The sequence below is a fragment of the Fringilla coelebs genome (genome assembly GCF_963513975.1).
Source record: "Fringilla coelebs genome assembly, chromosome: 6".
Lineage (NCBI taxonomy): Eukaryota > Metazoa > Chordata > Aves > Passeriformes > Fringillidae > Fringilla > Fringilla coelebs.
This window is the reverse complement of record NC_140034.1, coordinates 61,614,127-61,639,127: the sequence shown is the minus strand read 5'-3', so window position 1 is coordinate 61,639,127 and position 25,001 is coordinate 61,614,127. Positions and strand designations below refer to the sequence as shown.

At 39.3% G+C, this 25,001-nt stretch overlaps 1 protein-coding gene across 1 annotated transcript in view; it reads right to left on the bottom strand.

Moving 5' to 3' along the window:
* The window catches only part of PRMT3 (protein arginine methyltransferase 3), a gene marked incomplete at its 5' end in the record, with an annotated part of 54,219 nt that overhangs the window by 6,150 nt on the left and 23,068 nt on the right, over window positions 1–25,001 (bottom strand). The window contains 5 exons of the mRNA XM_084208045.1: window positions 3,579–3,666; window positions 3,849–3,899; window positions 14,821–14,907; window positions 16,913–17,100; window positions 21,978–22,056. Coding sequence (XP_084064171.1) covers window positions 3,579–3,666; window positions 3,849–3,899; window positions 14,821–14,907; window positions 16,913–17,100; window positions 21,978–22,056 — 493 coding nt within the window. The remainder of the gene's footprint in view (window positions 1–3,578; window positions 3,667–3,848; window positions 3,900–14,820; window positions 14,908–16,912; window positions 17,101–21,977; window positions 22,057–25,001) is intronic.

Sequence of the window (25,001 nt, the reverse complement as noted above, 5' to 3'; positions counted from 1 at the left end):
AGAGCAAAACCAAATACAATCAGTGCTTTATAACCACTCCAGGCATGGCCCCAAAAGCTATAAAGCATCTGATAAGGGACTTTTAGTCAGCCTCACTACTTTACTCAGAACTAAAAATCTGAGGGAACTATTTTTCTTCACTGGGGAAAAACAGCCACTGCCCTGTCTGAAAGATGCTTTCAAAACAAGAAAACATTTAAAATGTGTTTTCCACTAGCAAATTCTTCTTTCACAGCCTATTAAAAAGCTACAAGCGAATGCCATCATGGTAACACTGGTAGGATTACTCTAAGACTCAAATTGCATTATTTCTGTTTATTTTCCAACATTTACTAGGAAAAAGAAGTTTTTCTTGACCAATGGCATTCTGGCTTGGGTCTGCAGTAGTGTGGCCAGCAGGACCAGGGCAGGTGCCCCTGTTCTGGGCACTGCTGAGGCCCCACCTTGAATCCTGGGGTCAGTTTTTGGCCCCTCACTACAAGAAAGACTTTGAGGTGCTGGAGTGTGTCCAGAGAGGGAACTGAGCTGGGCAGGCTTTGGAGCACAAATCTGATGAGAAGTGGCTGAGGGAGCCTGCGGGGCCCAACCTAAAGAAAAGAAGGCTCAGGGCTCTCTACAACTCCCTGCAAGGAGCTTGCAGCCACATGGGAGCTGGTCTTCTCCCAGGTAATGAGCAACAGGACAAGAGGAAATGGCCTCAAGCTGCACCAGGTGAGGTTTAGATTGGACATTAGGAACAATTTCTTCATGGAAAGGGTTGTAAAGTACTGGAACAGGCCGCCCAGGAACTGTAGATGTGTCACCCAGTGACATGGTTTAGTGGTGTCCTTGGAAGTGCTGGGTTAATGACTTGACTCAATGATCCTAAAGGTCTTTCCCAACCTTAACGATTCCATGAATATATTTAGTCAAAAGTGCATCTTCTTTGATGTTTCTCTGATGGCCAAGTATTTCTGAATTTAAGAATTTATACAGAGGGCTGATGAATACCAGTAAACACAGGGATGGATGGAAAGGCTTCAAATGATGCAAATATGTTTAATCTAATACAGTTAACTTCTGCCTCCAGTTCACTTGCATTGAGCAAAACCTTTCTGAAGACAAGGCTTCCCTAAAAGCTCAGGGCACTCAGAGTGGAGCTTGGTTCAACATGCCAGGCTGAATGAGGAGTGGTAACCAGCAGTGCTAATTCATTAACAAGTGGGACAAGAAAAACAGCTGGAAGTGCATGTTGAAACAGACTGCAAAATGAGCTTGAACAGTTTGTTTAGTTGAGAAAATGGAAAGACTGAAGAAACAAAAAAATTTGGCTAACGACAAATTATTAAGATGAATATTCAAGTCACTATTTAGACAAAGAGAAGAATATAAAAAAGGAAGACTGGGAAATCTCTACATGTCTTGAGGAAAAAGATTTTTGGAACAATGAAGGAGAAGGATCAAAGTCAAGAGATCAAGAGAGGGAATGGTTTTCCCAGAAAAATCTTGTCAATTAACATACATTCCTATATAAGTATCAGGAAGCACCTTCTGCTTGATGGGCTTACGTCATAAATGACCAACAAATATCCCACAGAAATTTAGACTGGGATTACGAAAGAAAAGAAAATTACATCAGGAGTTTCTCTCAACCTTCTTGAACACTAGAAGCAAAAGGGAGACAATCTAGATATAAGTGGTAATCTCATGTAAAATATAAAACCAGACAGAATGGGCAAAAGGATGGGAAAGGGAATTCAAATAATTACAAAGAGAAGGAGACAGGCAGAAAGAGAAACAGCTGTAACAAGATGTGTTATGGGAATAATGTTAAGAAATACGAGCTAATAAAAAGGAAGGAAGGAGTTACAGCACAAGTGATCTTGAAGGTCAGGTTGATTGTGTTCACACAAGCAGAGAACATTGTTTCTGCAGTTGCCTTCAGAAAGTCACCACACCTAGACCAGAACTCCAGGCTGGGGCACACCTCCCAGTAATTTCACACAGTTGAAAAATGTCAAATGATCTCTGTAATATGAAATAATGTGCATATTTTAATAAATGTCATTGCACTTCTTAAAAATTCACTCTATGACATTGAGATTTAATGAGTAGCAGCAAGGAGATTGAGTCAGCCTTGTCTAGAAAGAGAATCTGAAGAGAACACAAGCCAAGTACGAACGCACCAGAGCACGGGTGCACCCCAGAAGTGACGGGACTTAAGAAAGCGCAAAAAAAAATTGCTTAAGAATAAAAAGTCAAAGCATGAAAGACAGAAGTGATTTGTCAGATATCACAAACCTCAGTGCTTCTAGGAAAGAAGATCCTGGTAAAAAGTTGCCATGTCTGGTAGCTGGAAGAGGCAACTTTACAGTTCAATTGAGTGCAGAAGCATCCACACAACTTTTTCTATGCTTTCCCCCAAGTATGTCTGATCTCTTTACCAACTGCTCAGGTCAGGGCTACACATTACCATGAGTTTATTAACTGACCAGTAAAAATGAGCCCCATTCTGAGGCTCCTCCTTTGGTTCTGCTAGTCTGTAAAGAAAAGGGGCTCCCAAAGACAACCAATTCTTCACTGGGTGAGAGTTCAAGAGTACTGAGTAAATATCTGGTGGCCAAATGGACATAAATAAAACAACAGCATGAAAATCTAACTGTTCCATTTCCTTGGATTGTAAAAACTCTGTGAGAGTCTGAAATAAAGTTCTACAGGATTAAGAGGCTAAGGCCTGATGACCTGTTCCATGTCCATCCTCTTGCATTGACCATTCTATGAGGTTCATGGATATACTTGTGTCTATAAAGCAATGAATACTTGGCTACTTGTACTAAATGTGCTTTGAAGACTTCAAGAATAGAACTAATTAAAGCACTAACAAGCATCACTTTTTAGTCTTCAAAACCTCACCTCAACAGTTTATCATCTGAATTTTGCTTATCCTTGATGACAATGAAAACCCTTCTACTCGCATCAAATTCAAGGTGAAACTTATTACAGTATTTAACCACTTTATAAAAATTTACAGTGTATCAAGAAAACCTATTCAATACTTCAAGTTCATGGCTGTGAGTTCTTTAAAACTGTTTTCATTTTACAGAGTAACCCCACTGTGGCAGATACAACCCATGCATATATTCATGATCCCTTTAAATACAGGACAGTTCAGGAGGGCTACAAGGAATCCTGTGCAATCACTTGACAAATTTGATACTTTGGATTATTAGTAATGTCAAAATTAAGAGAATGTCAATAGCAGTGCTCTGTTCTTACATTTTTCTGCATCAGAAATGCTTTGATACAGAACTTTTCTCACCAAAACTCCAGTATGCAGCTATACAAATAGAAGAGATATGCCCACTTACAAGATGCTTATGCATATATTTATGTGTAATTTTAAACCAGAATTTTGTACGCAGATACTTCCCTGGTTTGATGAGACAAAAAAAATTCCTTCAACAGCAGCTGAAAGATTTATTTACTAGCTCTTTTAGAACTTGAAATTTATGTAATTTTTGAAGTTTTTTATATCTAGCTTTAATGGTAACAGCACTGTAACACAACTATTGTTGCACCCCAACTGAATTTAAATATACCTGCTTCTACAGGAATTGGCTTCTCCAGGAGAAAAACTGTCTGTTTCCAGTGTGTTTTGGTACACTGGGGACCAGTTGAAAATAAGACCTGCAATGGGAGAGTTCAAAGAGTTTGATTAAAAACAATCTTTCTCATATCACACCACATCAATCAATTACCAAACACAGATGCATATGCAGCAAAATAGACTCACTGCCAAACACCTTGACACAAAATAAAATCCTCATCTCTTAAAGACATTTTTAAAAGACATAACCCCAAATGCTCACCTTGTTGTGGCAGTTCTTCTCAAAAAATACATCAAAGTAACCAGCAATTGCCTATAAAGAAGAGGTGAAAATGTAAATACGCTAAAGGAATAACAGTGACGCTCAAGAAAAATTCTGTGATTTGTATATGCATTTATTGGAATTTCTACTTCTTTTTGAGTGTTTACAAAGAGGAACAAGCTTATATTTATGCTTTCAAGTATGCTAGAAATCCTAGGTTAAAAAAAAATTAAAAGCTGCCATTATATCTTTGAGTATATTCAGCCCACTGTAACTGCATTTTATTACACATCAGATTTTAGTATGAATTTCCAAAACAACCCACACACCTTAACTGCAACCAGATATATGAGAAAACAGCCTTTCAGATGTGCAAACCCATAAGCACAAAGCTCAGTCCTTCTCCTGTCCATGACCCTCAGTACACTCACACCAAGCATCCCTCCCACAAGGGAATCTGCATGACTTGTTCACTTGTGTGGCTGAACAGAAATTTCCACAGAAGCTCCCTGTGAACAGAGGCAGAGCACAGCCAGGCAGGGAATCCTTTTCTTCCTCTACTACACACACAGATAAGGAAAAACATTCACAAATGCTTCCTGCTGGCCCTTCCAGCAGCTAATAGATTCTAACAGTAACTCTCCATATGATTCCTTCTCTGTCCCTCCTGCCATCCCACTCCTAACATCGAGAGCCTCTCTATTCAGTGCCCAATTCATTAGTGGGACTTTTCTTCCAGTTTGAATAGGAAAAGAAATCATAGACTACTTTGGGTTGGAAGAGGCCTGAAAGATCATCTTGTTCCAACCCCTGTGCTATGGGCAGGGACAGCTTCCACCAAGCCAGGTTGCTCAAGCCCATGCAACCTCACCCTGAACACTTCCAGAGCTGGGGCAGCCACAGCTTCTCTGGGCAATCTGTGCCAGTCCCACACCACCCTCACAGGGAAGGATTTCTTCCTAATAGTAAGGGATATAAAATGTTCACACACAAAACACTACACTGTCACTGTTAGTCAACTCAGTCTTTCAACGCTGGACTGCTTTCTTGACAAGAAAATGGCTTGTTAGAGTCCCACAAACCCAAATAAACAACTGGAAGATGCTAATAAAATATCCACTTCAGTTTCACCTCAGAAATGCTGTCCATGCTCCCCTTTATTTGCTTTCTCCTGTCCCGTGAAAAGGCTAAAGCACATCAGACCCTGGTACCAAGGCAGTTGTGCTTTTCTATCACATCAGCCTGAAGAAATAACCCAAAGAGAGTTTCTGAGTAACCAGAGTGAGTGAAGTTACTCAGCTGGGGACGCTCTGCATCCCTGCCAAGGGAGGAAGGGACTCTCCCCCATCAGCTGCATCCAAAGGAAGCATGTACCAATGCAATGATGGCAAGCCTGTGCCATGAGAACTCACTGCAAACAACCCACCGTAACCTCTCTCTTACTGCACCAGGGTTCTTCTCCTATCCAGGACGAGGAAACTGGTTGCTGAAAAGCTAAAAATGACAGTTTCTATAGCATAGCCTTCATATAGATTCACACAAGATAGTGACGGAAAAAAAAGTAAAACATATTTACATAATTAGGGAATAGGGTTTTATCACTATGAAATACAGAATATGAATAAGTCATTCTGCTATTTTTCCTCTCTAGTCTAAATCCAAACAGATGTTGCCAACACAATGAAGAATAAAATGCATTAGATTAGTAAAACTATGCTAAAGTACCTGCTTTTCAACAAAGGGCACTCCAGAGAAGTCTGGCAAGTTCCAAATTCCAATATGGCTAAAGAATTAAAATACAGAACAAACCATGGAGACACTGAGAGCCCTTCATGACAAATGAGGGTCAGACAGTGGAAACAGTGACTCTTCCAGCCCTTTAGTAAAGTCCTATCACTCAATCTGAGAATCTCATTCCTAAGTGAATTAAAGCCTTGTCTCTAATACGCCTTTTGAGTAAAGACTGAGAAGGTTTTGACAAAGTTTATTGACCCACCAGACTACTTTTATTGATCTTTTCTGGACATTAGTCAGAAATCTAGCAAGTCATATAAAGTATTTTTCAACCATCAGCTCAATACTACTGGTATACTTACAAATAAGAATTAGGACGTGATGACTGCAGAAGAACAAGGTTGTGACAAAAAAAAAAAAAAATCTGGCTTCCAGAGAAAACTAGACAATCAAGCTACATCTTGGATCAAAAAGCCAAGAGCTCCAGGCAGACAGACCTAGCCAAGGTGGATGCAAATATCCACACACTTGGTAATGAGAGGTGACAGAAACACCCTACGTGCTACCCTGAGAAAAGGCTCCAGAGAACTGTTTTTGGGGTCAAGTTCAGGTTGAAAAGAAACTCAGTTACAAGCAAAGAAAGTGTTCCCTGCTGCCTCTCCTGTGTTAAGGGAAACAGGATTTGTACCTTTTGCAAATTACTAGATAAATAACTACTTTATTCTTTACAGGATCAGTGCTTTCCCTGTCTGAAACAACCTGAAACACTGACTTTGAATAGCTAATCCAGAGTAGTAATAATAATTATTACACATCACAAAAATCACCTTAATAAGAACTCCAGGGATTACAGAGAGCAAGAGCTCTACACTGATCCAATAATTTCTTCTTGTTATGTTCCAAAATGGATCGATGTCCTTCAATATTGAACACTGAAATATTTGTTGAGCCAGAAGAAACCAAAAATAGAAAAGTATTATTGCTCAAGTTCCTGAGGACATGCTCCTGTGAACAGCTCCGGGAATTCTCAAAATTCTGTCAGTTAAAACTGGGCAGTGGAGGCACCCCAAAACTGAAACACACACTCTGGTGAGTTCTGTCAAGAGACAACTCCAGCCCTGTTTAGCTGAACAGAAATGATATTTTTTAAGTTAAATACATTGAGGGGAGAGCTTGAATGACATTTTGAAGACTAACTGTAAGAGCACATATTGCAATTGAGAAATCTAATGAGTATCTTTCATTAACAACTTTCAAAATGTTTTTGAGCCAACTAAAAGAACCAACCCTACACACACTTGGTTTGATGATTTCCTTTCTGAAATTGGTTACAACTATATAATTAGTTTATACCAACAGTGTGTTTAATCTCCATCTTTCATATTTTAAACTTTTGGGAAAAGAAGAAGTCTAATACCAAACCCAGTAGTTACTGACCACCTGCAGCTATTCTACAGCTGAGGAAATACAAAAAGCAAAAAAGCACTGAATTAAAACACCCCACTTCGATGCACACAGCCATGGCTTACCGTTTAAAAATAAAACACTGAAAACGTTTAAAGCTCTGTTCAACAGAAACTGTTATCTGCAAATTTCCAGGGAACAATATCCACCTCAACTCCATGCCAAAACCTCCCAGTAACATTCAGCCTTCTCTTCCTCTCCCTGATTTCACATGGAAGATTTAGTTTGATAGATTGCATGTGTTGTCCTGCCTGTAACATCACCCTGAAAAATACTCAATTTATCCAAATTAGACATTATTTTCATGTTGTAAGTTCAGTTTTATTTCTGAACATCTACCCTACAGGAGGTGTTAAATTCACCAGCTGTTCTTGAGAAACTGATCGTTTTGCACGGTCCTCCATAGTTTGTGTATATTCATATATGCTCATTCAAACACAAGGCTATGCTTAAAATGTAAATTATATTGCCAGTGTCCTAAGATCTTTCTGCTTTTGAGCTGTTTTATCATTTTTTGTCTGCCCCAAGCCCAAGGGATCTCAAGGCAGCTACACAGATACCTACAGAGTCCTTACAAAGAGCACACCCAGCCTTCCTAAAACCCAGCAGGTGATTCTGCAGAATGGCACAAGAAAGACTTGAAGGTACTGGAGAGGCTGCACGGAAAGGAATGGAGCTGGGCCAGGGTCTGGAGAACAAATCTGATGAGGAGGAGCTGAGAGGGCTGGGGGGGGGTTTAGTCTGGAAAAAAGGAGGCTCAGAGGGGACATTCTCACTCTCTACAACTCCCTAAAAAGAGGCCTTGAGAAAATGGCCTCGACTGGCACCAAGGCAGTTTAGGTTAGATATTAGGAAAATGGGCTGTCAGATATTGGAACAGACTGCCCAGGGAAGAGATGGAGTCACCATCCCTGAGTGATTGAAGTCATGTCAATGTGGCACCTGGGGACATGGTTTAGGGATGGACTTAGAAGTGCTGGATTACAGGCTGGCCTCAACGATCCTGAAGGTCTTTTCCAATCTAAGGAATTCTATGTATGCCTCCAGAAAAGTATTTCAGGGTACAGAGGCACAACACAGTTCTAATTATTGTCCTCTCAGCATTTTGCAAAAAGCTTGATATAAACCATTAGAATTTCTGCTTTTTTCAAGCAGTGGGAGTCACAGAATATTCTGGGTTGCAAGGGACACACAAGGATCATTGAGCTCATGGCCCATGTGGAATTAATGCCTCAACCTCGGCGTTATGAGCACCATGCTCTGACCAACTGAGCCAATGGTTCAGTCTTCCCTGACAGAGCTCTGCAAAACTAAAATCTCTGACAGCATCACACAGGTCTGTTTCAACACACTCCAAAAACCCCTGAACAACCACCACCACTCTCAAGCTGTGTGAATGTAAGCACTGTACCACTTCAGAAACTGATGTTGGGGGAAAGGAAAAAAAAGGTAGAAGTAAAGTACACATACATGATGCTTTCTTCAATTTTATCTACAGTCACTAGTCCTGTGTATTTAAAAGAAAATCTCACAAATCTAAAAACTGACACAAACCAAAGTTTAAATGCTTGGTAACAAAAAACTAGCTATATTATTGTGGATTTGTTTACTTTCTTCTTTTAAGGAATTTATACCTTCCCTTCTTTCTTTCTGTAACTTGTTGGTGTTTATGTTGAAATGCACAAGTATGAATCTTTTACGTTTAAGTTCATTTCAGAGAAATACTTCTGTAAAAGTGAAGTTCAAAATATTTTCCTTTCATTTGACTTTTGGACAATATCCCAAATTACAGCAGCTATAATAACCACAAGCATCTATTAAATATGCAATAATACAAAGGAAAAGATTTCCAATGTCTACAACTTGAAGTAAGATTGGGTCCTCCCCTCTTGTGTAATTTATCAAATGCAGCAAAATATAAGAAAAAAAAATCACAAGTGGCATACTAGAAGCAATCACAGACACATGCATATTAAAATGAAATATAGGGCTGGCCAGATTTTCATTAAACATCTTTTTTACAAGTCAAACGAAAGAAAAGGAACAAGAAAATAACTTCCCCATAAATTCTAAATGATGCTTTACAACTACTGCCTTGGATTCTTTTTCTTCTTGTTTTTTATTTTTTTTTAAGCATAATGATGGCTGTTATTTCTCCTACTGCAATTTCTCTCAGGTTTTTGTGACACCTTTGACAGCTCATTTACAACTTCACCTACAACTAATCAGTAAGGATTTAAACCTCCTTTGGAAAAATCTTTCAGGTGCCAGTCTCTCGAAAACCATGAAAGAGGAAAACAAAAAAAATGACTTCTAAACTGGTAAATAATTACAACTCCAGCCTGACACATGCTCGAGCCTCAAAGGACAGTAAATATTAGGAAACACTACCAAAATATTATTCTTCCTGTTCTCAAATAACTTGCCAGGAGAAAAGGCAAGCTATGAGGACAAAACCCCCAAAACAAAGCCAATATATTTACCTAGGGAACTAAGGTGGCCAAATAAGGAATGAAGGAAACATTAAGGATTAGATATACATTAATAGATATACATTACTGAGGCTGCAGAGCAACATCCTACAAAGGTCAACAAAGCATTCACTCAACTAAGAATAAAATATTCCTGAAATTAAAATAGCAGCCACAAACTCCTACTTGATTTTGTCAACCCCACATTTTGACGAAGAGTTCATGTAGCTTAAGGTCTTCATTCATTACTGAGGGTTTCTAAGGTGTCCATGCCAACATATGAAAAACCTGTAACTTAAGCAGGTCCTCCCAGTAAGATTCACTTGTCTTCAAGCTGCTTTTCTTCCCTCCCAGCTAAATGATTTCAAGACTATTTTTCTCCCCATTTCTTCACGTAACATGTACCAAATATAATAAAACCAGAAAAAGGTTAAACATACAATAAATGAGTAGACATTATTTACAATCTTTCACTCAGAGCCTTTAGCTGAAATGCAAAGAAAAATGGAAATTTTAATTCAAATACATCTAAATACCAAGGCTTTTTTCCTAAAGAAAATGGCTGGCTGTACATGCAGCATTTTAACAGGACAAAACAAATGAGACTGCTCCTTTCCTTATGAGAACTCAAAGGCAGCCTTACCAATTCACTTAGGAACAAGGAAATTAAAAATTATCATCATCACTATCACCTACAGTGAGTAATTCATCATTCTTGCTCTTCACTAGTATCATGTTCCAGCAGTGAGTGGCTACAACAAATACAATTAGACAGCTGGCCACAGAAGTGGGAGATAATGTGCTTTTGATGGAGTTTATCCAAGCATGGAGATGGAATGTTTGTCATCCATGCAGCAGAGTTGCTGCGTTTTTTATCACAGGGAAAAGAAACCCCTGGCAATTAAAACACAGCAATTTTGTGTTTTAAAGATTAATAATCTGGATGTCACTGCAGAGCAGGCTACAGAAAAGTAAAGAGATGAGAAGGATAAATCTGCTTTGTAACATGGTGGAGCAGTATTTCCTTTACTCAGAAATCAGGCATTCAAGGTGGATTTAACTGTGGTACCCACACCAGATTTCCAACTTCTAGCTTAAAAAATTGAGTTTCTCACCTAAGGTTGGAAGCAAAGATTCATATGGTAATACTTCCAGTTGGCTCCCAACTGGAACACCTGACATTAAGAAATGGAAACTGCTAGACATTTAAGAAAATTTTAACAAGCAAGGGTTTTTTTTCCTTAGTCAGAATAATTTTCTCTAGTCAACTCAACTTCCTTTTTCCTCCTGAAGGTTTTAATACATCAGTCACGTCCTCCAGTTCATTATCCTTCTTTCACCCCCTTCCTCCCTCCCACTTTTTATACACATACCCTGCTCTTTGACAAAATCTCCTGGGAGCAATGAAGAGATACTGCCATTTTCCTCTCAGGGGATATTGTTATTCAGCTAGGAAAGATCAACCTTGATGGACTCACAAGGGAAATGCTTGCAAACAAAAGAGCAAGTTTGTCAACTGATTTCTAGACTGAGGGTAATCACCATTATATTTTATCTCAAAAGCTCACACGGTGATCAACTTAGAATACAACTAATGGAGTATTTTTCTAGCAGCATCAACTAACTGATATTAGCCAGATGTCTCATTAAAATCAACAGTGACAAACTCTAGCTCTTTATTAGGAAAATGCACTTCTGCAGGCTAAGTGAAGGGTTTTTTCCTGTTATTATCTTTGTAGGACCAAAATCAAGTCAACTTGCAACAAAAGTGCTTTGGAACAATTTCATATAATGATTCCATGCAACTGTTTCACACTTTGAAAATCTTAACTCTTTGAAAGCTAAGATAATTAGACATAAAATTAATGCTACAAAATGCTTCTTTGAGGCAAAGCATGAAAGGAATGAAGAAAAAAATTAACAGAAGCAATATATTCTCAGAAAAAAGCATTAACTACCCCACCACCCTGTCTCAGAACTTCTAAAAGACTAACCAGCATATAAGAGAGGATACTTAAAATGTTTCTTTTTGCTCAATAATTTTTTATTTCTTATGTGTATTAGAATTTTTTGGGGAAGACTTATTTAATTTCTTGAACATATGGAAGAAACAAAAACTATTTAGAGCCTTAATAATTTTTTAAGGCTATGACTCAATGTATTACAGGAGCATCTGAAATACACTCAAGATGTACCTAGAGTAAAACATGAGAGTCATCTCTTATGAGCATGACCTAATACTCTGCTAGGGGTTTTTGGTCACACAGAAGTATGAAAGTGGAAGGACAAACAAATCAGATGTGTCAATGCTATGCTCTTAGTTTTGTGAGCTGCACAGCTTTTCTGTTTGACACAATCTCACCACGATGGCTGGGCATTCATGTCCTTAGTACATTCATCCAAACCCAGAAAACAGCTGAGGAAAAGCTGAGCACAGATTTTAGAGGAATTTAACATTGTTTTACATGGGCAGATAGTGATAGGGCAAGGGGGAATGGTTTTAAACTAAGAGAGGAGAGATTTAGAGTTGGTATTAGGAGAAATTCTAACTGTGAAGACAGTGAGGCATTGGCACAGGTTCCCCAGAGAAGCTGGGGATGCCCAGCAAGTTCAAGGCCAGGCTGGGTGGTGCTTGGAGCAACCTGATCCAAGGGGTGGGACCCCTTGGGCACGGCAGGGGGTTGGAACTAGGTGATTTTTAGGATCTCTTCCAAGTCAAAGCATTCTATGGTTTTGCCACAGAGCCATGAAGTGCAGCCTCTCCTGCCTACCTGGGGGTGTTCCAAGCCATGACTAAAGCAAGTGTGGTAATGAGTTGCTAAAAAACTGCAATTATGGTCCTGTCCTGTCAGCAAAGACAGACAAACAGGCGGATGGGAGGAAGCAGCAGACCCTGATAAGGTTGTTACTTCTAGAGATGCCAGCTGAGAGTTTAGCTATTCAACTATTATGTTGCACACTCCAACCAGAGGAGCCCACAGTCCTTTTCTCTAACTAAATCACTCCCCACACTGCTCTGCATGCACACGGTGCATGGGAGGGAGCAGGGAAACCCACCCACACAGCCAGGGACACTGCAAACCCCCAGCTGCTCTGCAAGAGGATCCCCAGAACAAATAACAGAACCATGTGCCCCCTACACTTTTTTGGTCATCTTCTAATGACAAAAAGATGTCTAAAAAAGATATCTAAAAGATGTCTGATACAGAGTTCCATTTAATAAACCCAAAAATGTTACTGTGTATTCACCTAATTGGGTGATAACTGACAAGTAAATATGAAGTATTTGTACACACCTACTAATTAAAAATGATAATGATCTGCCTGGTTTCTAAGGACATATTATTCAACAGAGAGAGCCCTAGTTCTGATGGTAACACTGCTCTGCTATCAGCAGTGTTGAAGGCAACATCAGGAATAAGACGACCAAATCTGCTTCCACACTTGCATGGCTGAGGAAAAGCTGCTTTGAAATGAAATACAAGCATATAAAGATGGATTTCCAAATTACTATTTTTGTGGAGTATTTTTTTGTAAATAAAGCAAAGATATTTTAAAATATTCATATTTTTAAAAACCCCTGAAAAATCCTAGGAGACAAGTACCAAACCCTAGGATTTTGGGAAATATAGGAAACTTTCTCTTTTTGTGCAGAAAATGAAAAGCCACTAGAATAACAAAACATATGCAAACAAGAAAAACATCAAATATTATTTTTAAAGGACAAATTGCAATCTTAAAGCATCTCCTCAAAAATTTCAACATAAATAATGGACTTTTATTGTTCATTTACTGCAAGGTTAGGCAGCCTGATATGATGGATGAACTGTCAACCTTCAACTAAACTTCTACAATCCATCATAGAAACTGTGGAAATTTCACTCCAAGTGTCAATAAACCTAAATGATGAAGTGCAAAATACTTTACAGCATTCTGATCATTTTTTAGAAGCTGCATTCGCTGCAAAATTTCAGAAACGCTGCTCTTGCCCCACTTCCCTCCCCTTCTTCTTGGAAGTCATAAAATGCAGGTATACATCTTGATTTATATGCCAATGATGCCACAGAATCACAGAACAGAAATGAAGTTTTTGTAAGAGCTTAGTGCTGGGGAAAATAATGTTTATGAAATAAGCAAATACCCAAACATCAGAAAGATGAGCAAAATTTTGTAAAGATTTCTGTTTAATCAGTTATTCAAATATGGTCAAATTAAGAAAACTAAACCAGGGCTGCAGTGAAGCTTGATCTCAAATCAAACCTGACTCTGCCCTGAGGCACCTAGATTTATCCTATGATACCTTGAAACATGAGGGGTTCCATTTGCATGCACAGTAAAATAGACAGACTTCCATTTAATAAACCCAAAAATGTTACTGTGTATTCACCTAATTGGGTGACAACTGACAAGTAAATATGAAGTACTTGTACACACCTACTTATTAAAAATGATAATGATTTAAACTATATACATGGGAAAATTTCCCTTTTTGACACCTACAGACTCTTAGGCAGACTGCTACTCTGTAAAAATGTTGGCAAATGCAGCAGCATGACCTAAGATCCAAACCAGGAGTTACATTGAGGCATCCAAGACTTTGGCATCCCCCTAAGCAGCTTATATCATACAGAAACATATTCTTTGTGTCCATGTCAGAGGAAGTCTGCAGCTCTTCTTTGTATACTCATGCAAAATCCCAATAAACCAGCTGTAGCAGAATTATCTCAATATATTAGAAGTAAGCTAAAAATTACCTCCTTACACCTGATTTTTTGATGTGACTTAAGCATGAAATTCCCAGAAGTTTCACAATACCCCAGAGGGCAAAATTTTCATTTTTTCTACTGATTTCAGAGCGTAATGCTCTTTTGTCAAATTTAATGATGGTCTTTTAATAAATTATTAGAAAGCATTTAGAATTTGTATTGCATATAAAAGCAAATTACTGACATTTCTGTAAAAATCAGGCCATCCTGTCTTTGCTTATAATGTAATGTTTGAAAGCTCAATGCATTACTTAGGCAAGCTAACATCAGACTTTCTTGTATTTCAGAAAATGGGCTAGAGAACAAAACAGAAAGATGCCAGTGCTAAGGCTCCTTACCATTCCCTTTCCTCACCTACCACCATTACTGGAGTTCTACATCCATCTCTCTTTCTATAAAAGAGCTCATCTGACACCTCTGCACTGCAGAAATGAATGTTTCAAGGCAAGGACTGATGATAAATGAAGGATAATTAATGGATTGTCTCTTAGTCCAATGCAATAGCGACCATGGATGAAGAAAGCAAAATTGTCTCACCGTACACCGTGTGCTCATTGTAATGCTCAGGGTGAAATCTGAAGAGAATTCCAAGTCTGGAGTGGATGCAGTATTGCAGTCAATATGCTGTCAGAAAGGGTAATAAAATTCTGTCAGTAACAGTGAGGAATGGCAATTAAGATCTCCCTTTAGACGAAGGTTGTTCAGTTGTTCTCATTATGAGACAACTTTTATAAGGCAATACTACTTCAGCTCTCCAAAAAACGGCAAGAGTCCAAAAAACTACCTAACACCTGAAACTCCTCTTCCTCACACACCCAAATAAACAGACATTTTGAGTAGCAGTGGTATGGAATTACACAGAGTAGCTCATTCTGTTCAGGGAAGTTGCTTCTTGATGGCAGCTGCCCCTTGTTGAGAGTAAGCAGCTTTCACAGGCATCTTGACCTGTTTTACCCCTTGTTCATGTAGTCACATGGTAAACTACAGCATCAAACTGATGTGCGTTAAAACCAGGGGGTTTTGATTTGCCAGACTGGCTTTGTAGCCATATCAGAGTAAGTGAGGTTGAAAAAGACCTTTGGAGAATCCCCTTTGCAGTCTTTCACTGGACTCACTCCAGGACCGTCATCTCACTCCTGCCCTGGGTGGGGAACCTGAGATTGGACAGGGCACTCCAGAATTCATCTCCCTGGGGTGCAAAAGAAGATCAATCTCTCTTGAGCTGCTGGTGATTAAGTCTTCTTCCTAATGCAGCCTAGGAGGCTGTGGCTGCTTCTGCCACAAGGGTGTGTTTAACTGGCTCATGGTCAGCTTGGTGTCAACTAGAACCCCCAAATTCCTCTCTGCAAAGCTGCTTTCCAGCCAGGGGTCCCCAGCCTCTGTGGGTACAGGGGGTTATTCTTCCCTCCTCTCTGCAGGATTTCTGCATCCAGCTCTGGGGTCCTCAGCACAGGAAGGACATGGAGCTGTTGGAGTGAGTCCAGAGGAGGCCCCCAAGGCAATGCAGCACCTCTCCTGTCAGGAAGGGCTGAGAGAACTGGGATTGGTCAGCCTGGAAGAGAGAAGGCTTTGGGGTGACCTAACTGTGGCCTCCAGCACCTGAATGGAGCCTGCAAGAAAGATGGAGAGAGACTTTTTCATGGAGTGACAGGGCAAGGGGGAATGGATCCAAACTGAAAGACAGCAGGTTTAGACTTGATATTAGGAAGAAATTCTTTACTGTAGGGTGGTGAAGCCCTGTCACAGGCTGTCCAGGGGAGCTGTGGCTGCCCCATCCCTGGATTTGTTCAAGGCCAGATTGGAGGGAGGTCTGAGCAACCTGGGGTAGTGGAAAGTGTCCCTGCCCACAGCAGGGAGCTGGAACTGGATGATCCTTAACCCAAAGCCTTCTATGAATTTTCACACTGCCTTGTCTTTCTTTAGGGAATGCTTTGCTTCTTGAAAAGTTACATTATGAACTATATAGAACAAGCAGCACCTGATGTGAGCAAACACACCAAAGTACCTTCTGTAATAATCATAATGATGAATGGGAACATTTTTAAACTTTCCCTACAAAATATAATCCATTTGTTCTGTGGGATAGCTATTGATTAAAACAATTTATCTATAATGCCACTGTTCCTCAACTCATTAATTTTACTACTTTGTACTGTAACTCCAGCAAACAAGCACATGCATTGATTTTAAGTTATTTTAAAAACCATGAGGGCTAAATGAGAACAAATGAGTATAAAGCCATTCAGCACAACAGTTATGCTACATGATGCATGATGACAAAATGTGATAAGCCCCTACATCTGAGCTGGACAGTGACTGCTCAGCACGGATTAGAAAGAGATATGCATGCACTGTTACTAGCAGAGCATTGCCAAAGTAAATTTGGCTTTGGATAGAAGAAATCATAAAACAGAACAGTCTAAATATGGGAAAATTACCTTACTAAAAGCTCAAAAGTTGGTAAAAAAAGCAATTAATACAAACCTTCCAGTCTTAGCAGCAAGAACCTTACTGCACTTTATAATTTTGAAAATGCCAAAGTTTGTGTGTGCCATGTGAATTTTAGCCCCTCCTCCAGAAAACCAAGGAAAATTCTCATCTGCCTCCTAAGCATTAAGTAGTATGGTACCTTAATGACACTGGCTGTAGATATCAATGTGTTTGGATCCAGCACCTCCACAACAGCTTCTGGAATGACAGCCTTCTTCATACAAGACATGTCAAAGCCATACACATCTTCCCAGAAAAGCAGCTTGTCCGCATGTTTATTCGTATCCCCAACAGCTACCAGACTGATGGTGCACAAGTCAGGATAAACTGTAACAACAGAAACAGAGTAGTGAAATTTTATTTTACACACACAGAGGATTTTTTTACTCCTTTGTCTAAAAGTGATAATATCTCAAAAGAATAAAAAATGAACTTTTTTTAGCTCTTGGACAAGACACTTTTTCTGCTACTTTACTTTCTAAAGAGTCCCGTTTGTCCACAGAAGAGACTACATACAAAAATTAAATTTTCACACACTAGTCTGGTACTTCCTATTCATAACAAATTACCTCTGTAGTTGAATCCCATTACCAGGAAATGAATGGAAACTTGATGTCTGAAGAAAATAATTTGGAACAGCCTATTCTGGCTTCTAGACAGAGACTAACCTAAAATATATTCCATAACAGTCAACAGACACCAAAACAGAAATTCAGGCAAGGGCTTTGTAATAACTTCTGTGAAAAGACCATATTTTCAGAAAAAAACATATATTCTTACTCAAGAGTTTTATTCCTGTTTGCCATCAGTTCTGTCTGATTCTTACCTTTACAACCTAAAAAATTATTTCTGGGTACTGGAAATGACCACTTTTCTGTCTGCATCCGAAGATTTGGAAGTGGCACAACAGACAGAAGAGAACCTCAGGGATTCCCTCCCTCCTACTTTCAGGATAAAACTATCATTTTACACTATTTTCACATTTGTGCTTTTCCTTCTCCCAGGAACATCTTCAGAACAAGCAACTATTTACAGCTTTTACAAATAGTAGTGAAAGACTGACATTTGCCTTTTTAACAGCTGCCAACAAAGTCAGTCAATGTCTTGGCAATCTCGCCTGACTGGAAAACCCACAAAGAACAGCTGCTATGTACATGGCTGTCTATAACCCTAACAAATAGTAAAAGAAGCTCAATTTATATTTAGCTAGGTTTCTTTTCCCAAAGAAATTCCCATGTTTTCTTCTTCAGATTTTAAAGCCTCTAAAGTCATATATATTGAATTCTTGACCCGATTTCAGAAAAAAAAAATCAACTAAAACACCCTATTTAATTTAATTTTATTTTATATTAATACATAAGAGGGCAGTGTTAATACAACTGAAGCCAAGTGCCTCTCTTCCTCCCCAGAATCTGGTGAACTGTAAAATTAATTTTGTCTTCAGCTCTGCTTGAAATTACAGTTTATCAAAATGAATAAATCATTGGTACAGCATGGTAGGTCAGAAAAGCAGTATTTTCTACCTTGCAAAATGCTGAAGACAGAGGCAGCAAATTGAAATTAGACCTTTCATACAGTGAGCGCAGTTTTAGGCCAAAGGAAATATTCTTATAAATAAGTAGTGATTGTAAAGAACAACCTTCTCTAAAGAAGCTTTTTCTTGTTCTATGAAGACATTAAAGTAAGTACACTGCCATTCTTCTCACTTGCTGACTATTTAAAGCAGAATAAATAAGTATCAGCAAGCTGAAATCAGAATCCAATTGGTAAACTATCATCACCCCTATTTTGCAGCTGAGGAAATGGGAGCAGAAAGCATCTCCAGGAGCAGCCTACAACTCACTCAGCAGTACAAAGACAGTTTGATAAGAATCCCAACAGGAAGACAGGTAAACTGTCCTGTCCAAAACAAATCACTTGGCTCCAGCACGGCTGGCAGCTGTCACACAAGCACAAAACATCACCACCCGTGGTGGTGGGAGGATCTGCAGGCAGTTTCTGGAGCCACCACTGAGTGAAGACTTTCTGCAAGCTTGCTTTCCTCTGCTGTTTAACAGTGTCTATGTACACCACTTGGCTTTGCCTCACAGCACTCACACCTTGGACAGCAACCATTGATGGTCCAAAAATTAAAAGACAGCGAGATACAAACAACAAAAATCAAGGGCTAAGAGCCTTTGAGGAGTTATTTTTTAGGGGAATGGGTTTCATAGGTTGCAATGGCACGGTGAGAAGAGAGATGAAAAGACTGGCAGTCCTTGGTTACAGAACACACAGGAGCATCGTAGTTCCACTGGAAAATGAAAATTAAACCCACAACAATACATGATTAACTATTTTATTAACTTCCTTCCTCTGACTAGCCCAAATTTCTAGGACATTCTGTAAACTAAAGAGAAATTTAATCACCTATATCAAGCATAAAATATTTTAGCTGGATCATAATCAGTTTTTATTAAATCTTTGTTCTTACAGCAAATCCTTAAATCAGTAGTGGAACTCATGATCGATTACCCATGTGCTTAAGAACAAGGGAAAATGTAAACACAATATGCTCCAATTTAATCTGCATTTTCACTATTAATAGCAGCAAAAGTAGACAATGTCTATTCAGACTTCACAAAAAGAAATCTGTGTTCCACCAACAGGGCTCAGGCAGAAGCCTACAGAGATTCATTAATTTACAGACCCACCCATGTCCTATACACTGCACTGAGATTTGACTGAAAATGTAAGCAATGCTGTCTGAATCATCTAAACACCGTGGAGTTTTGTACATATTTAAAAGCACCAGCATAAAACTGCATTTGCCATTTCCCCATTGCCCTTGATTTCCCTGGAAATCCTCTGCTCTTTCTGTAACACTTTCCTCTGCAATCCTGACAGACTTGTCATTTTTTTCCCCATTAAGCCTATAATTCAGTAATTATTCCTTCTCACAGGTGAAATGAGCAAAATGCTGATTGGCCAGAGCACGCACTCCTCCGAGCTCTCCCAGATTCATGGCTTTGACCATCTGCGTCCTTCTCGACTCGGTGCCCACGAGCCATCCGTCACCAGAACGGCTCACGTGCTGGGGAGAGCAGGATGGGAAATCCTTCAGCCCTCAGCAATGCCTCACAAACTGCAGGATGCTGAAGGGGGAGACAGCAATCCTCCAGATACACAGCAATAACTGCACGTGAATGCCATCACCATTTTGATGAGAAGGAGCATTATGTTTTGGATGTATTATGTTTCGAATGACACCTTCCTTACCTTTGTCAGCCCACGACAATGCAAACCGGACTCAAGTGTGTGAAAAAATCTATACCTAAGCAACAGCTCCAAAGGACAAACAGATGGGCCCTGGGCAGCAAAAATGTTATGTTCCCAAACAAAGCTATTCTATACTGTACACATTACCCTAGACAGTTTGGCACAATCCACCCCAGCACGCCAATAGGCTGAACTGAAGTAATGAAGATATGACTGACTGAACACATATCTGGAAATTTGGATTCTATTCCCAGCTCAGTCACTGAAAGATCTGGTCAAATTGCAGCTGCTGCTACTGCTTTTTTCAGTTTTCAAACATTCTCTGTAATAATGATCTTGGCCTCAATAGTACCAAGTGGCTTTAGACAAAATTAAGCAGATTCAGGAGTTTCTCTGGTAAGGCTTCACTTCAGAGCGAGCTCTTAGTTCTGCCTCATATGGATTTGGATGTGCAATTCAGCTGTGCTGCAGAAGAGTCTGTGCTGCTGAGCAGCCTTCTAATGGACCCAGGGCACAGCCTTTCACCTGCTGGACAAGCTGGCAGAAAGAAGAACAGCAACTGCAAGCACCTTAATGAAACTGTTGACAGAACTGAAAATCCCATCGGTGCCTGTACAACACTGTGTGCTTTGTCATGAATGAAAGAAGGGCCCAAGACCATTGTCACACCCAAAGGATGCACTGCAGAACCAGGACACCCCATCTCTCAAAGGAATCTCTGGGAGTAACAAACCAAGAGCAAACCGACCAACAATATGGTTTAAAGAGAGGTCAGAAATTTCTGGCCCTTTTCAGAAGGCTTTGAAAGTAGTATCTAAACATAAAATGTCTCCTTATGATTTTAGGGAATGTCCCTGGATTTAATTGTATTGCAGTGTAAAATTATCAGCAGGTATCCACACAGAGTACACACCCATGTTACTGATGTGGCTGGACTATTCTACATTACTGAAAATAAAACAGCTCTTATTCTGTCACATTGCTCAAGTGGCTACTAAATATTCTCAGACATTGCTTGCTTGTATATTCAGCTTTGTGAACAACTGCATAAAGCCCATTTTTCCTGCAGCAGTCAGTAGTATACAAAAACTCACTGCAACCCGAGGGAAGCACTGCAGCAAGCACTGTGACACAGTCATTAATCCAATCATTAGGTCAGTGTAGTGAAACTGTGTGCATGGTTAGCACAAAAGGGGAAAAAAACCCCAGACTGATGACTACAATTGAAAAGGTCAATATGAAATACAATACTGACAAAGGAATTAAGCACATGCAGAACTCATGCACAAAACTGCATCACATGGGGAATAAACACAGGCATTTAAACACTGCTTAAGATAACACTATCTAAGCTACTTAAATGGGTAGAAGAACTCCAAAGCAAACACTTTTATTTTGTCAGAATCCTACCCTCAAGCCATAAAGAGCATATCACCACCAGAATAAATATGCTGAACTGAAACGGCGTCATTCCATTTGTTATTTCATATGTTTGAAACTATGTCCTCCCTACACAACTTCCCTCCCTCAGGAAAACACCCTATCCACTTCTCCTCTAATCAAGAGCAGCTTACTCAAACAGCATCACATCTCACAGGATAAAACTTATTTTCCTCTGTTCATAGTTATGCAGAAACTTGGATTTCAGGGTGGGGAGAAACAAATGCCCACATGTGTGGGAAGAAATAAGGAGGAAAAATTTAGTCTGTACTTAAGAATAAATAGCCCCCTCTATTCTTAAAAACACCATTAACTTGAGACCTTGGAACCCCACCTAATGTTCTCCTATTGCCCATACAGTAAATTAATGTCTTGAAGCTCCTACTAATGGAAACATTTTTCACCGAGACTGGCAACTTTCTCATCCATGCATAGCTTATTCCAAGTCTCTGAGTTCATTTAGCTTCCCCCCAGAGCTAAATTTATTAAAAGAACTGAGCACCAACCTGAGCCTCCCTCTGCCAGGTACTTGTCCTTTGCATAGATGACAGAATCCAGCATGGACTCAAAGAGAAGGAAATAACCCTGTTTACAGAAAAGGGAAAGAATTTAGAAATCATTGTGTTTCTTATACTTAGTCATTCTACAGAGAGGCTTTATCAACATTATAATCCTACAAACCCACAGAGTTTTACAACAACAGCACTGTCACTTCAAAACTTCTTATATAAAGTATCATCTTTAATTTCCCAAACTGCAAGTATGTAGCACACAGAGAAAATAAATACACCATCTGCACCAACAATTACCCAACAAGAGTCCTACAACGAACAAAATACATTGAATTCAACTCAAAGTAAGTGAAAAGCTGCATGTATTGATTTTTTAGTAATAACAGTGAGATTCCAAGAAAAATAAAAATAAATTTAAAAAAAAAAAGCCTTTCCCCTTCAGATCTGCAAGTAACACTGAAACTATGGTCAGAGAAAGGTCAAATGGAATGCATCTTTACTTCTTCATATTGGCAACCTCACAGTGCCCTCCATCACCCTCGGCAGTGCTCACTAAGAGAGGTGGAAATAAATCACGTACCAAACATTGGTTCTCTGGGTGCTCTACATCATCTAGCAGCATCCAGACTTGCAAAATTTCCAGGATAAAAATGGTAACAGCTAGATTTGCACAGGGCTTTTTTGTGTTGGAATTAATTTTATGGCATAGGATACTTGCTATTGGTGTTTAGAATAATTTATTGTAATCTTCAGTGAGTCGTTTCCTGAAACAGGGAAACATTCCTTATTTGAATATTTGAGATACTAAAAAACTCAAATAGATGTATCAAACAAAATTAACATTTTATAGAGAATATCCCCTTTCTCAACTACTTCTAAACAAACTGTGCATTTATGAGATATACAGCCCTTTGTTTTCCCATTGATATACTGATTTTATACCCTTCCTGTCCTCCATGTTTGAGCATCATTGCTACTCAATACTGTAACATATTTCTTCTACAACACCAATTAAGACAAACACCAACAAAGGTTTTGAATTTTCATTTTACTTAAAACACAGCTTAGCCACGTGGCTTGATGTAGTTGGCAAGAATAAAATGGACAACTGAAGTCCAGAATTGGACCTGCAGTCCTACAAGCCCGGGCAGCAGTAATTTCCCAAAGAAAAGCAGGAAGCTGCAGCAGATGTTAGGAAAAATTTCTTCACTGAAACAGTTATCAAGCACTGGACCAGGCTTGCCCAGGGTAGCCCTGGAGGGACCTAAGTCATGTGAATGTGACACCTGGGGACATGGTTTAGTGCTGGACTTTGAAGTGCTGGGTTGGACTCAATGATCTTAAAAAAATGCTTAAACTTCAGAATTGCTTCTAAATGTCATTTTCTGCAGCCTTCAGAACAAAAAAACAAAACTGAAAACCCCAGAAACTTGAAGCATGACGTACTTGTAATCAAAGAGAACACAGTGTGGAAATAATGGCCGTGTCATTTTCTCAATCTGTTTCTTCTGGTAATAGTGCTTCACTGAAAACTTTTCTTCCCAATCTTGCCTGTTCTTCTACTTTACTGCCCAACTTCTGCACATCCTTAGAATAAGTCCCAGAAGGAAGACTACTGCTTTGTGAGCAATGGGGTTTTTAGTAAGCTTTGCTAAACAGCTGAAAAGGCCTGCAGCTCCAGTTGCATCAGGCAGGAATAATGTGATGCCTACAGCAAGCCAAAAGCACAGCATGGAACCACAGCTTTCTTTTTTATACAGTTAAAAAGAGAATATGTTTAGCTCACAAAAAGTATTTTTAGACACCTTTAACTGAAAATGAGTTGTTCTCACAGTATTTTAAAGGTAACCTCTAGGACATATTGAAGACTGGTCACAAGCAAGAATCAGTAATTCACAAAATGACATCTTTATGGATCAGGTCTTCAGTTCTTTCTTTTGCCCACTAACTATGCCTGCCAATCTGTGCAAGGAGTACAGCTGGAAAACACTCTCTCAGGAGAAATACAGAGAAATTCTCACCATTCTTTCCCTGACCTTTTCAGTCTGGCACTGCTGGTTCTTGCCCCACTCCCAGTTTTCTCCCTCCCCCTTCAGGATAGCATTCCTGTGAGTTATATAAACCATCAATGGTACTGAATCAAGTAATTCACTACTTACACCAAAACATTTTGCTCAGTGTGCTGTGATCATCTGTAGTGTAAGTCAGAATGCAATTTCACAGCCTACTGCCCCACCTGTAGGGGAGCTTTCTGGAAAGAGAATTACACCTGACATTTTATTCTGGGATGCTGTGGGGAACTCTTGCTTCACCCCCCAAAATGGCCAAGGGTTTATTTTTTCTTGAGCATGTAGTGACATCCTCAAAATCAATCACTGCAAAGAGATCTCTATGATACAAATCTGTGAGCTGCATATTATGAGTACAATCTTGATAGTGGCTAAACAAAGACACATGAAAGGTGACATTGCCTGCTAAAGACAACCCAAATGCACAAAACACCTTAAATTTTATGTTGTCCCATGACACGTTTTCTACTAAAAAGCTGGCCATTTCCTTCTCAGAAGGAACATAACTCCTTATTTTTTGTATTTGCAAAGCTGAAATGAAATGTTCTCCAGCTAACAACAAAGGCCCATATAAACAGATCTGGACAGGAACAGAAATACAGCACTGTGAGTAACTCTGGTCAAGCACACTGTTCTGCCCTGCCTCATGTCTGCCCAAGGAGACACCCACTGAGCCCCTCCAATCCATTAGGAATGTGAATATTGTTACATTTCTGATATATCCTTTTATATCTGTATTCTGTGTCCCTAACAGAATTATAAAAGGCTCCCAGATCTTTGATGCCTTAATATTTTGCATTGTTAATTTTTCCCCTAATATTCAAATATATTACAGCATTGTCATATTCATTTCCATTTTAATTCAAAGCTACATAAAAGAATTTTACCAACTGATCAAAATGTAAGTATTCAAGTTCTTTTAGCTTCAGTGTTTCAGTATTTACATGCT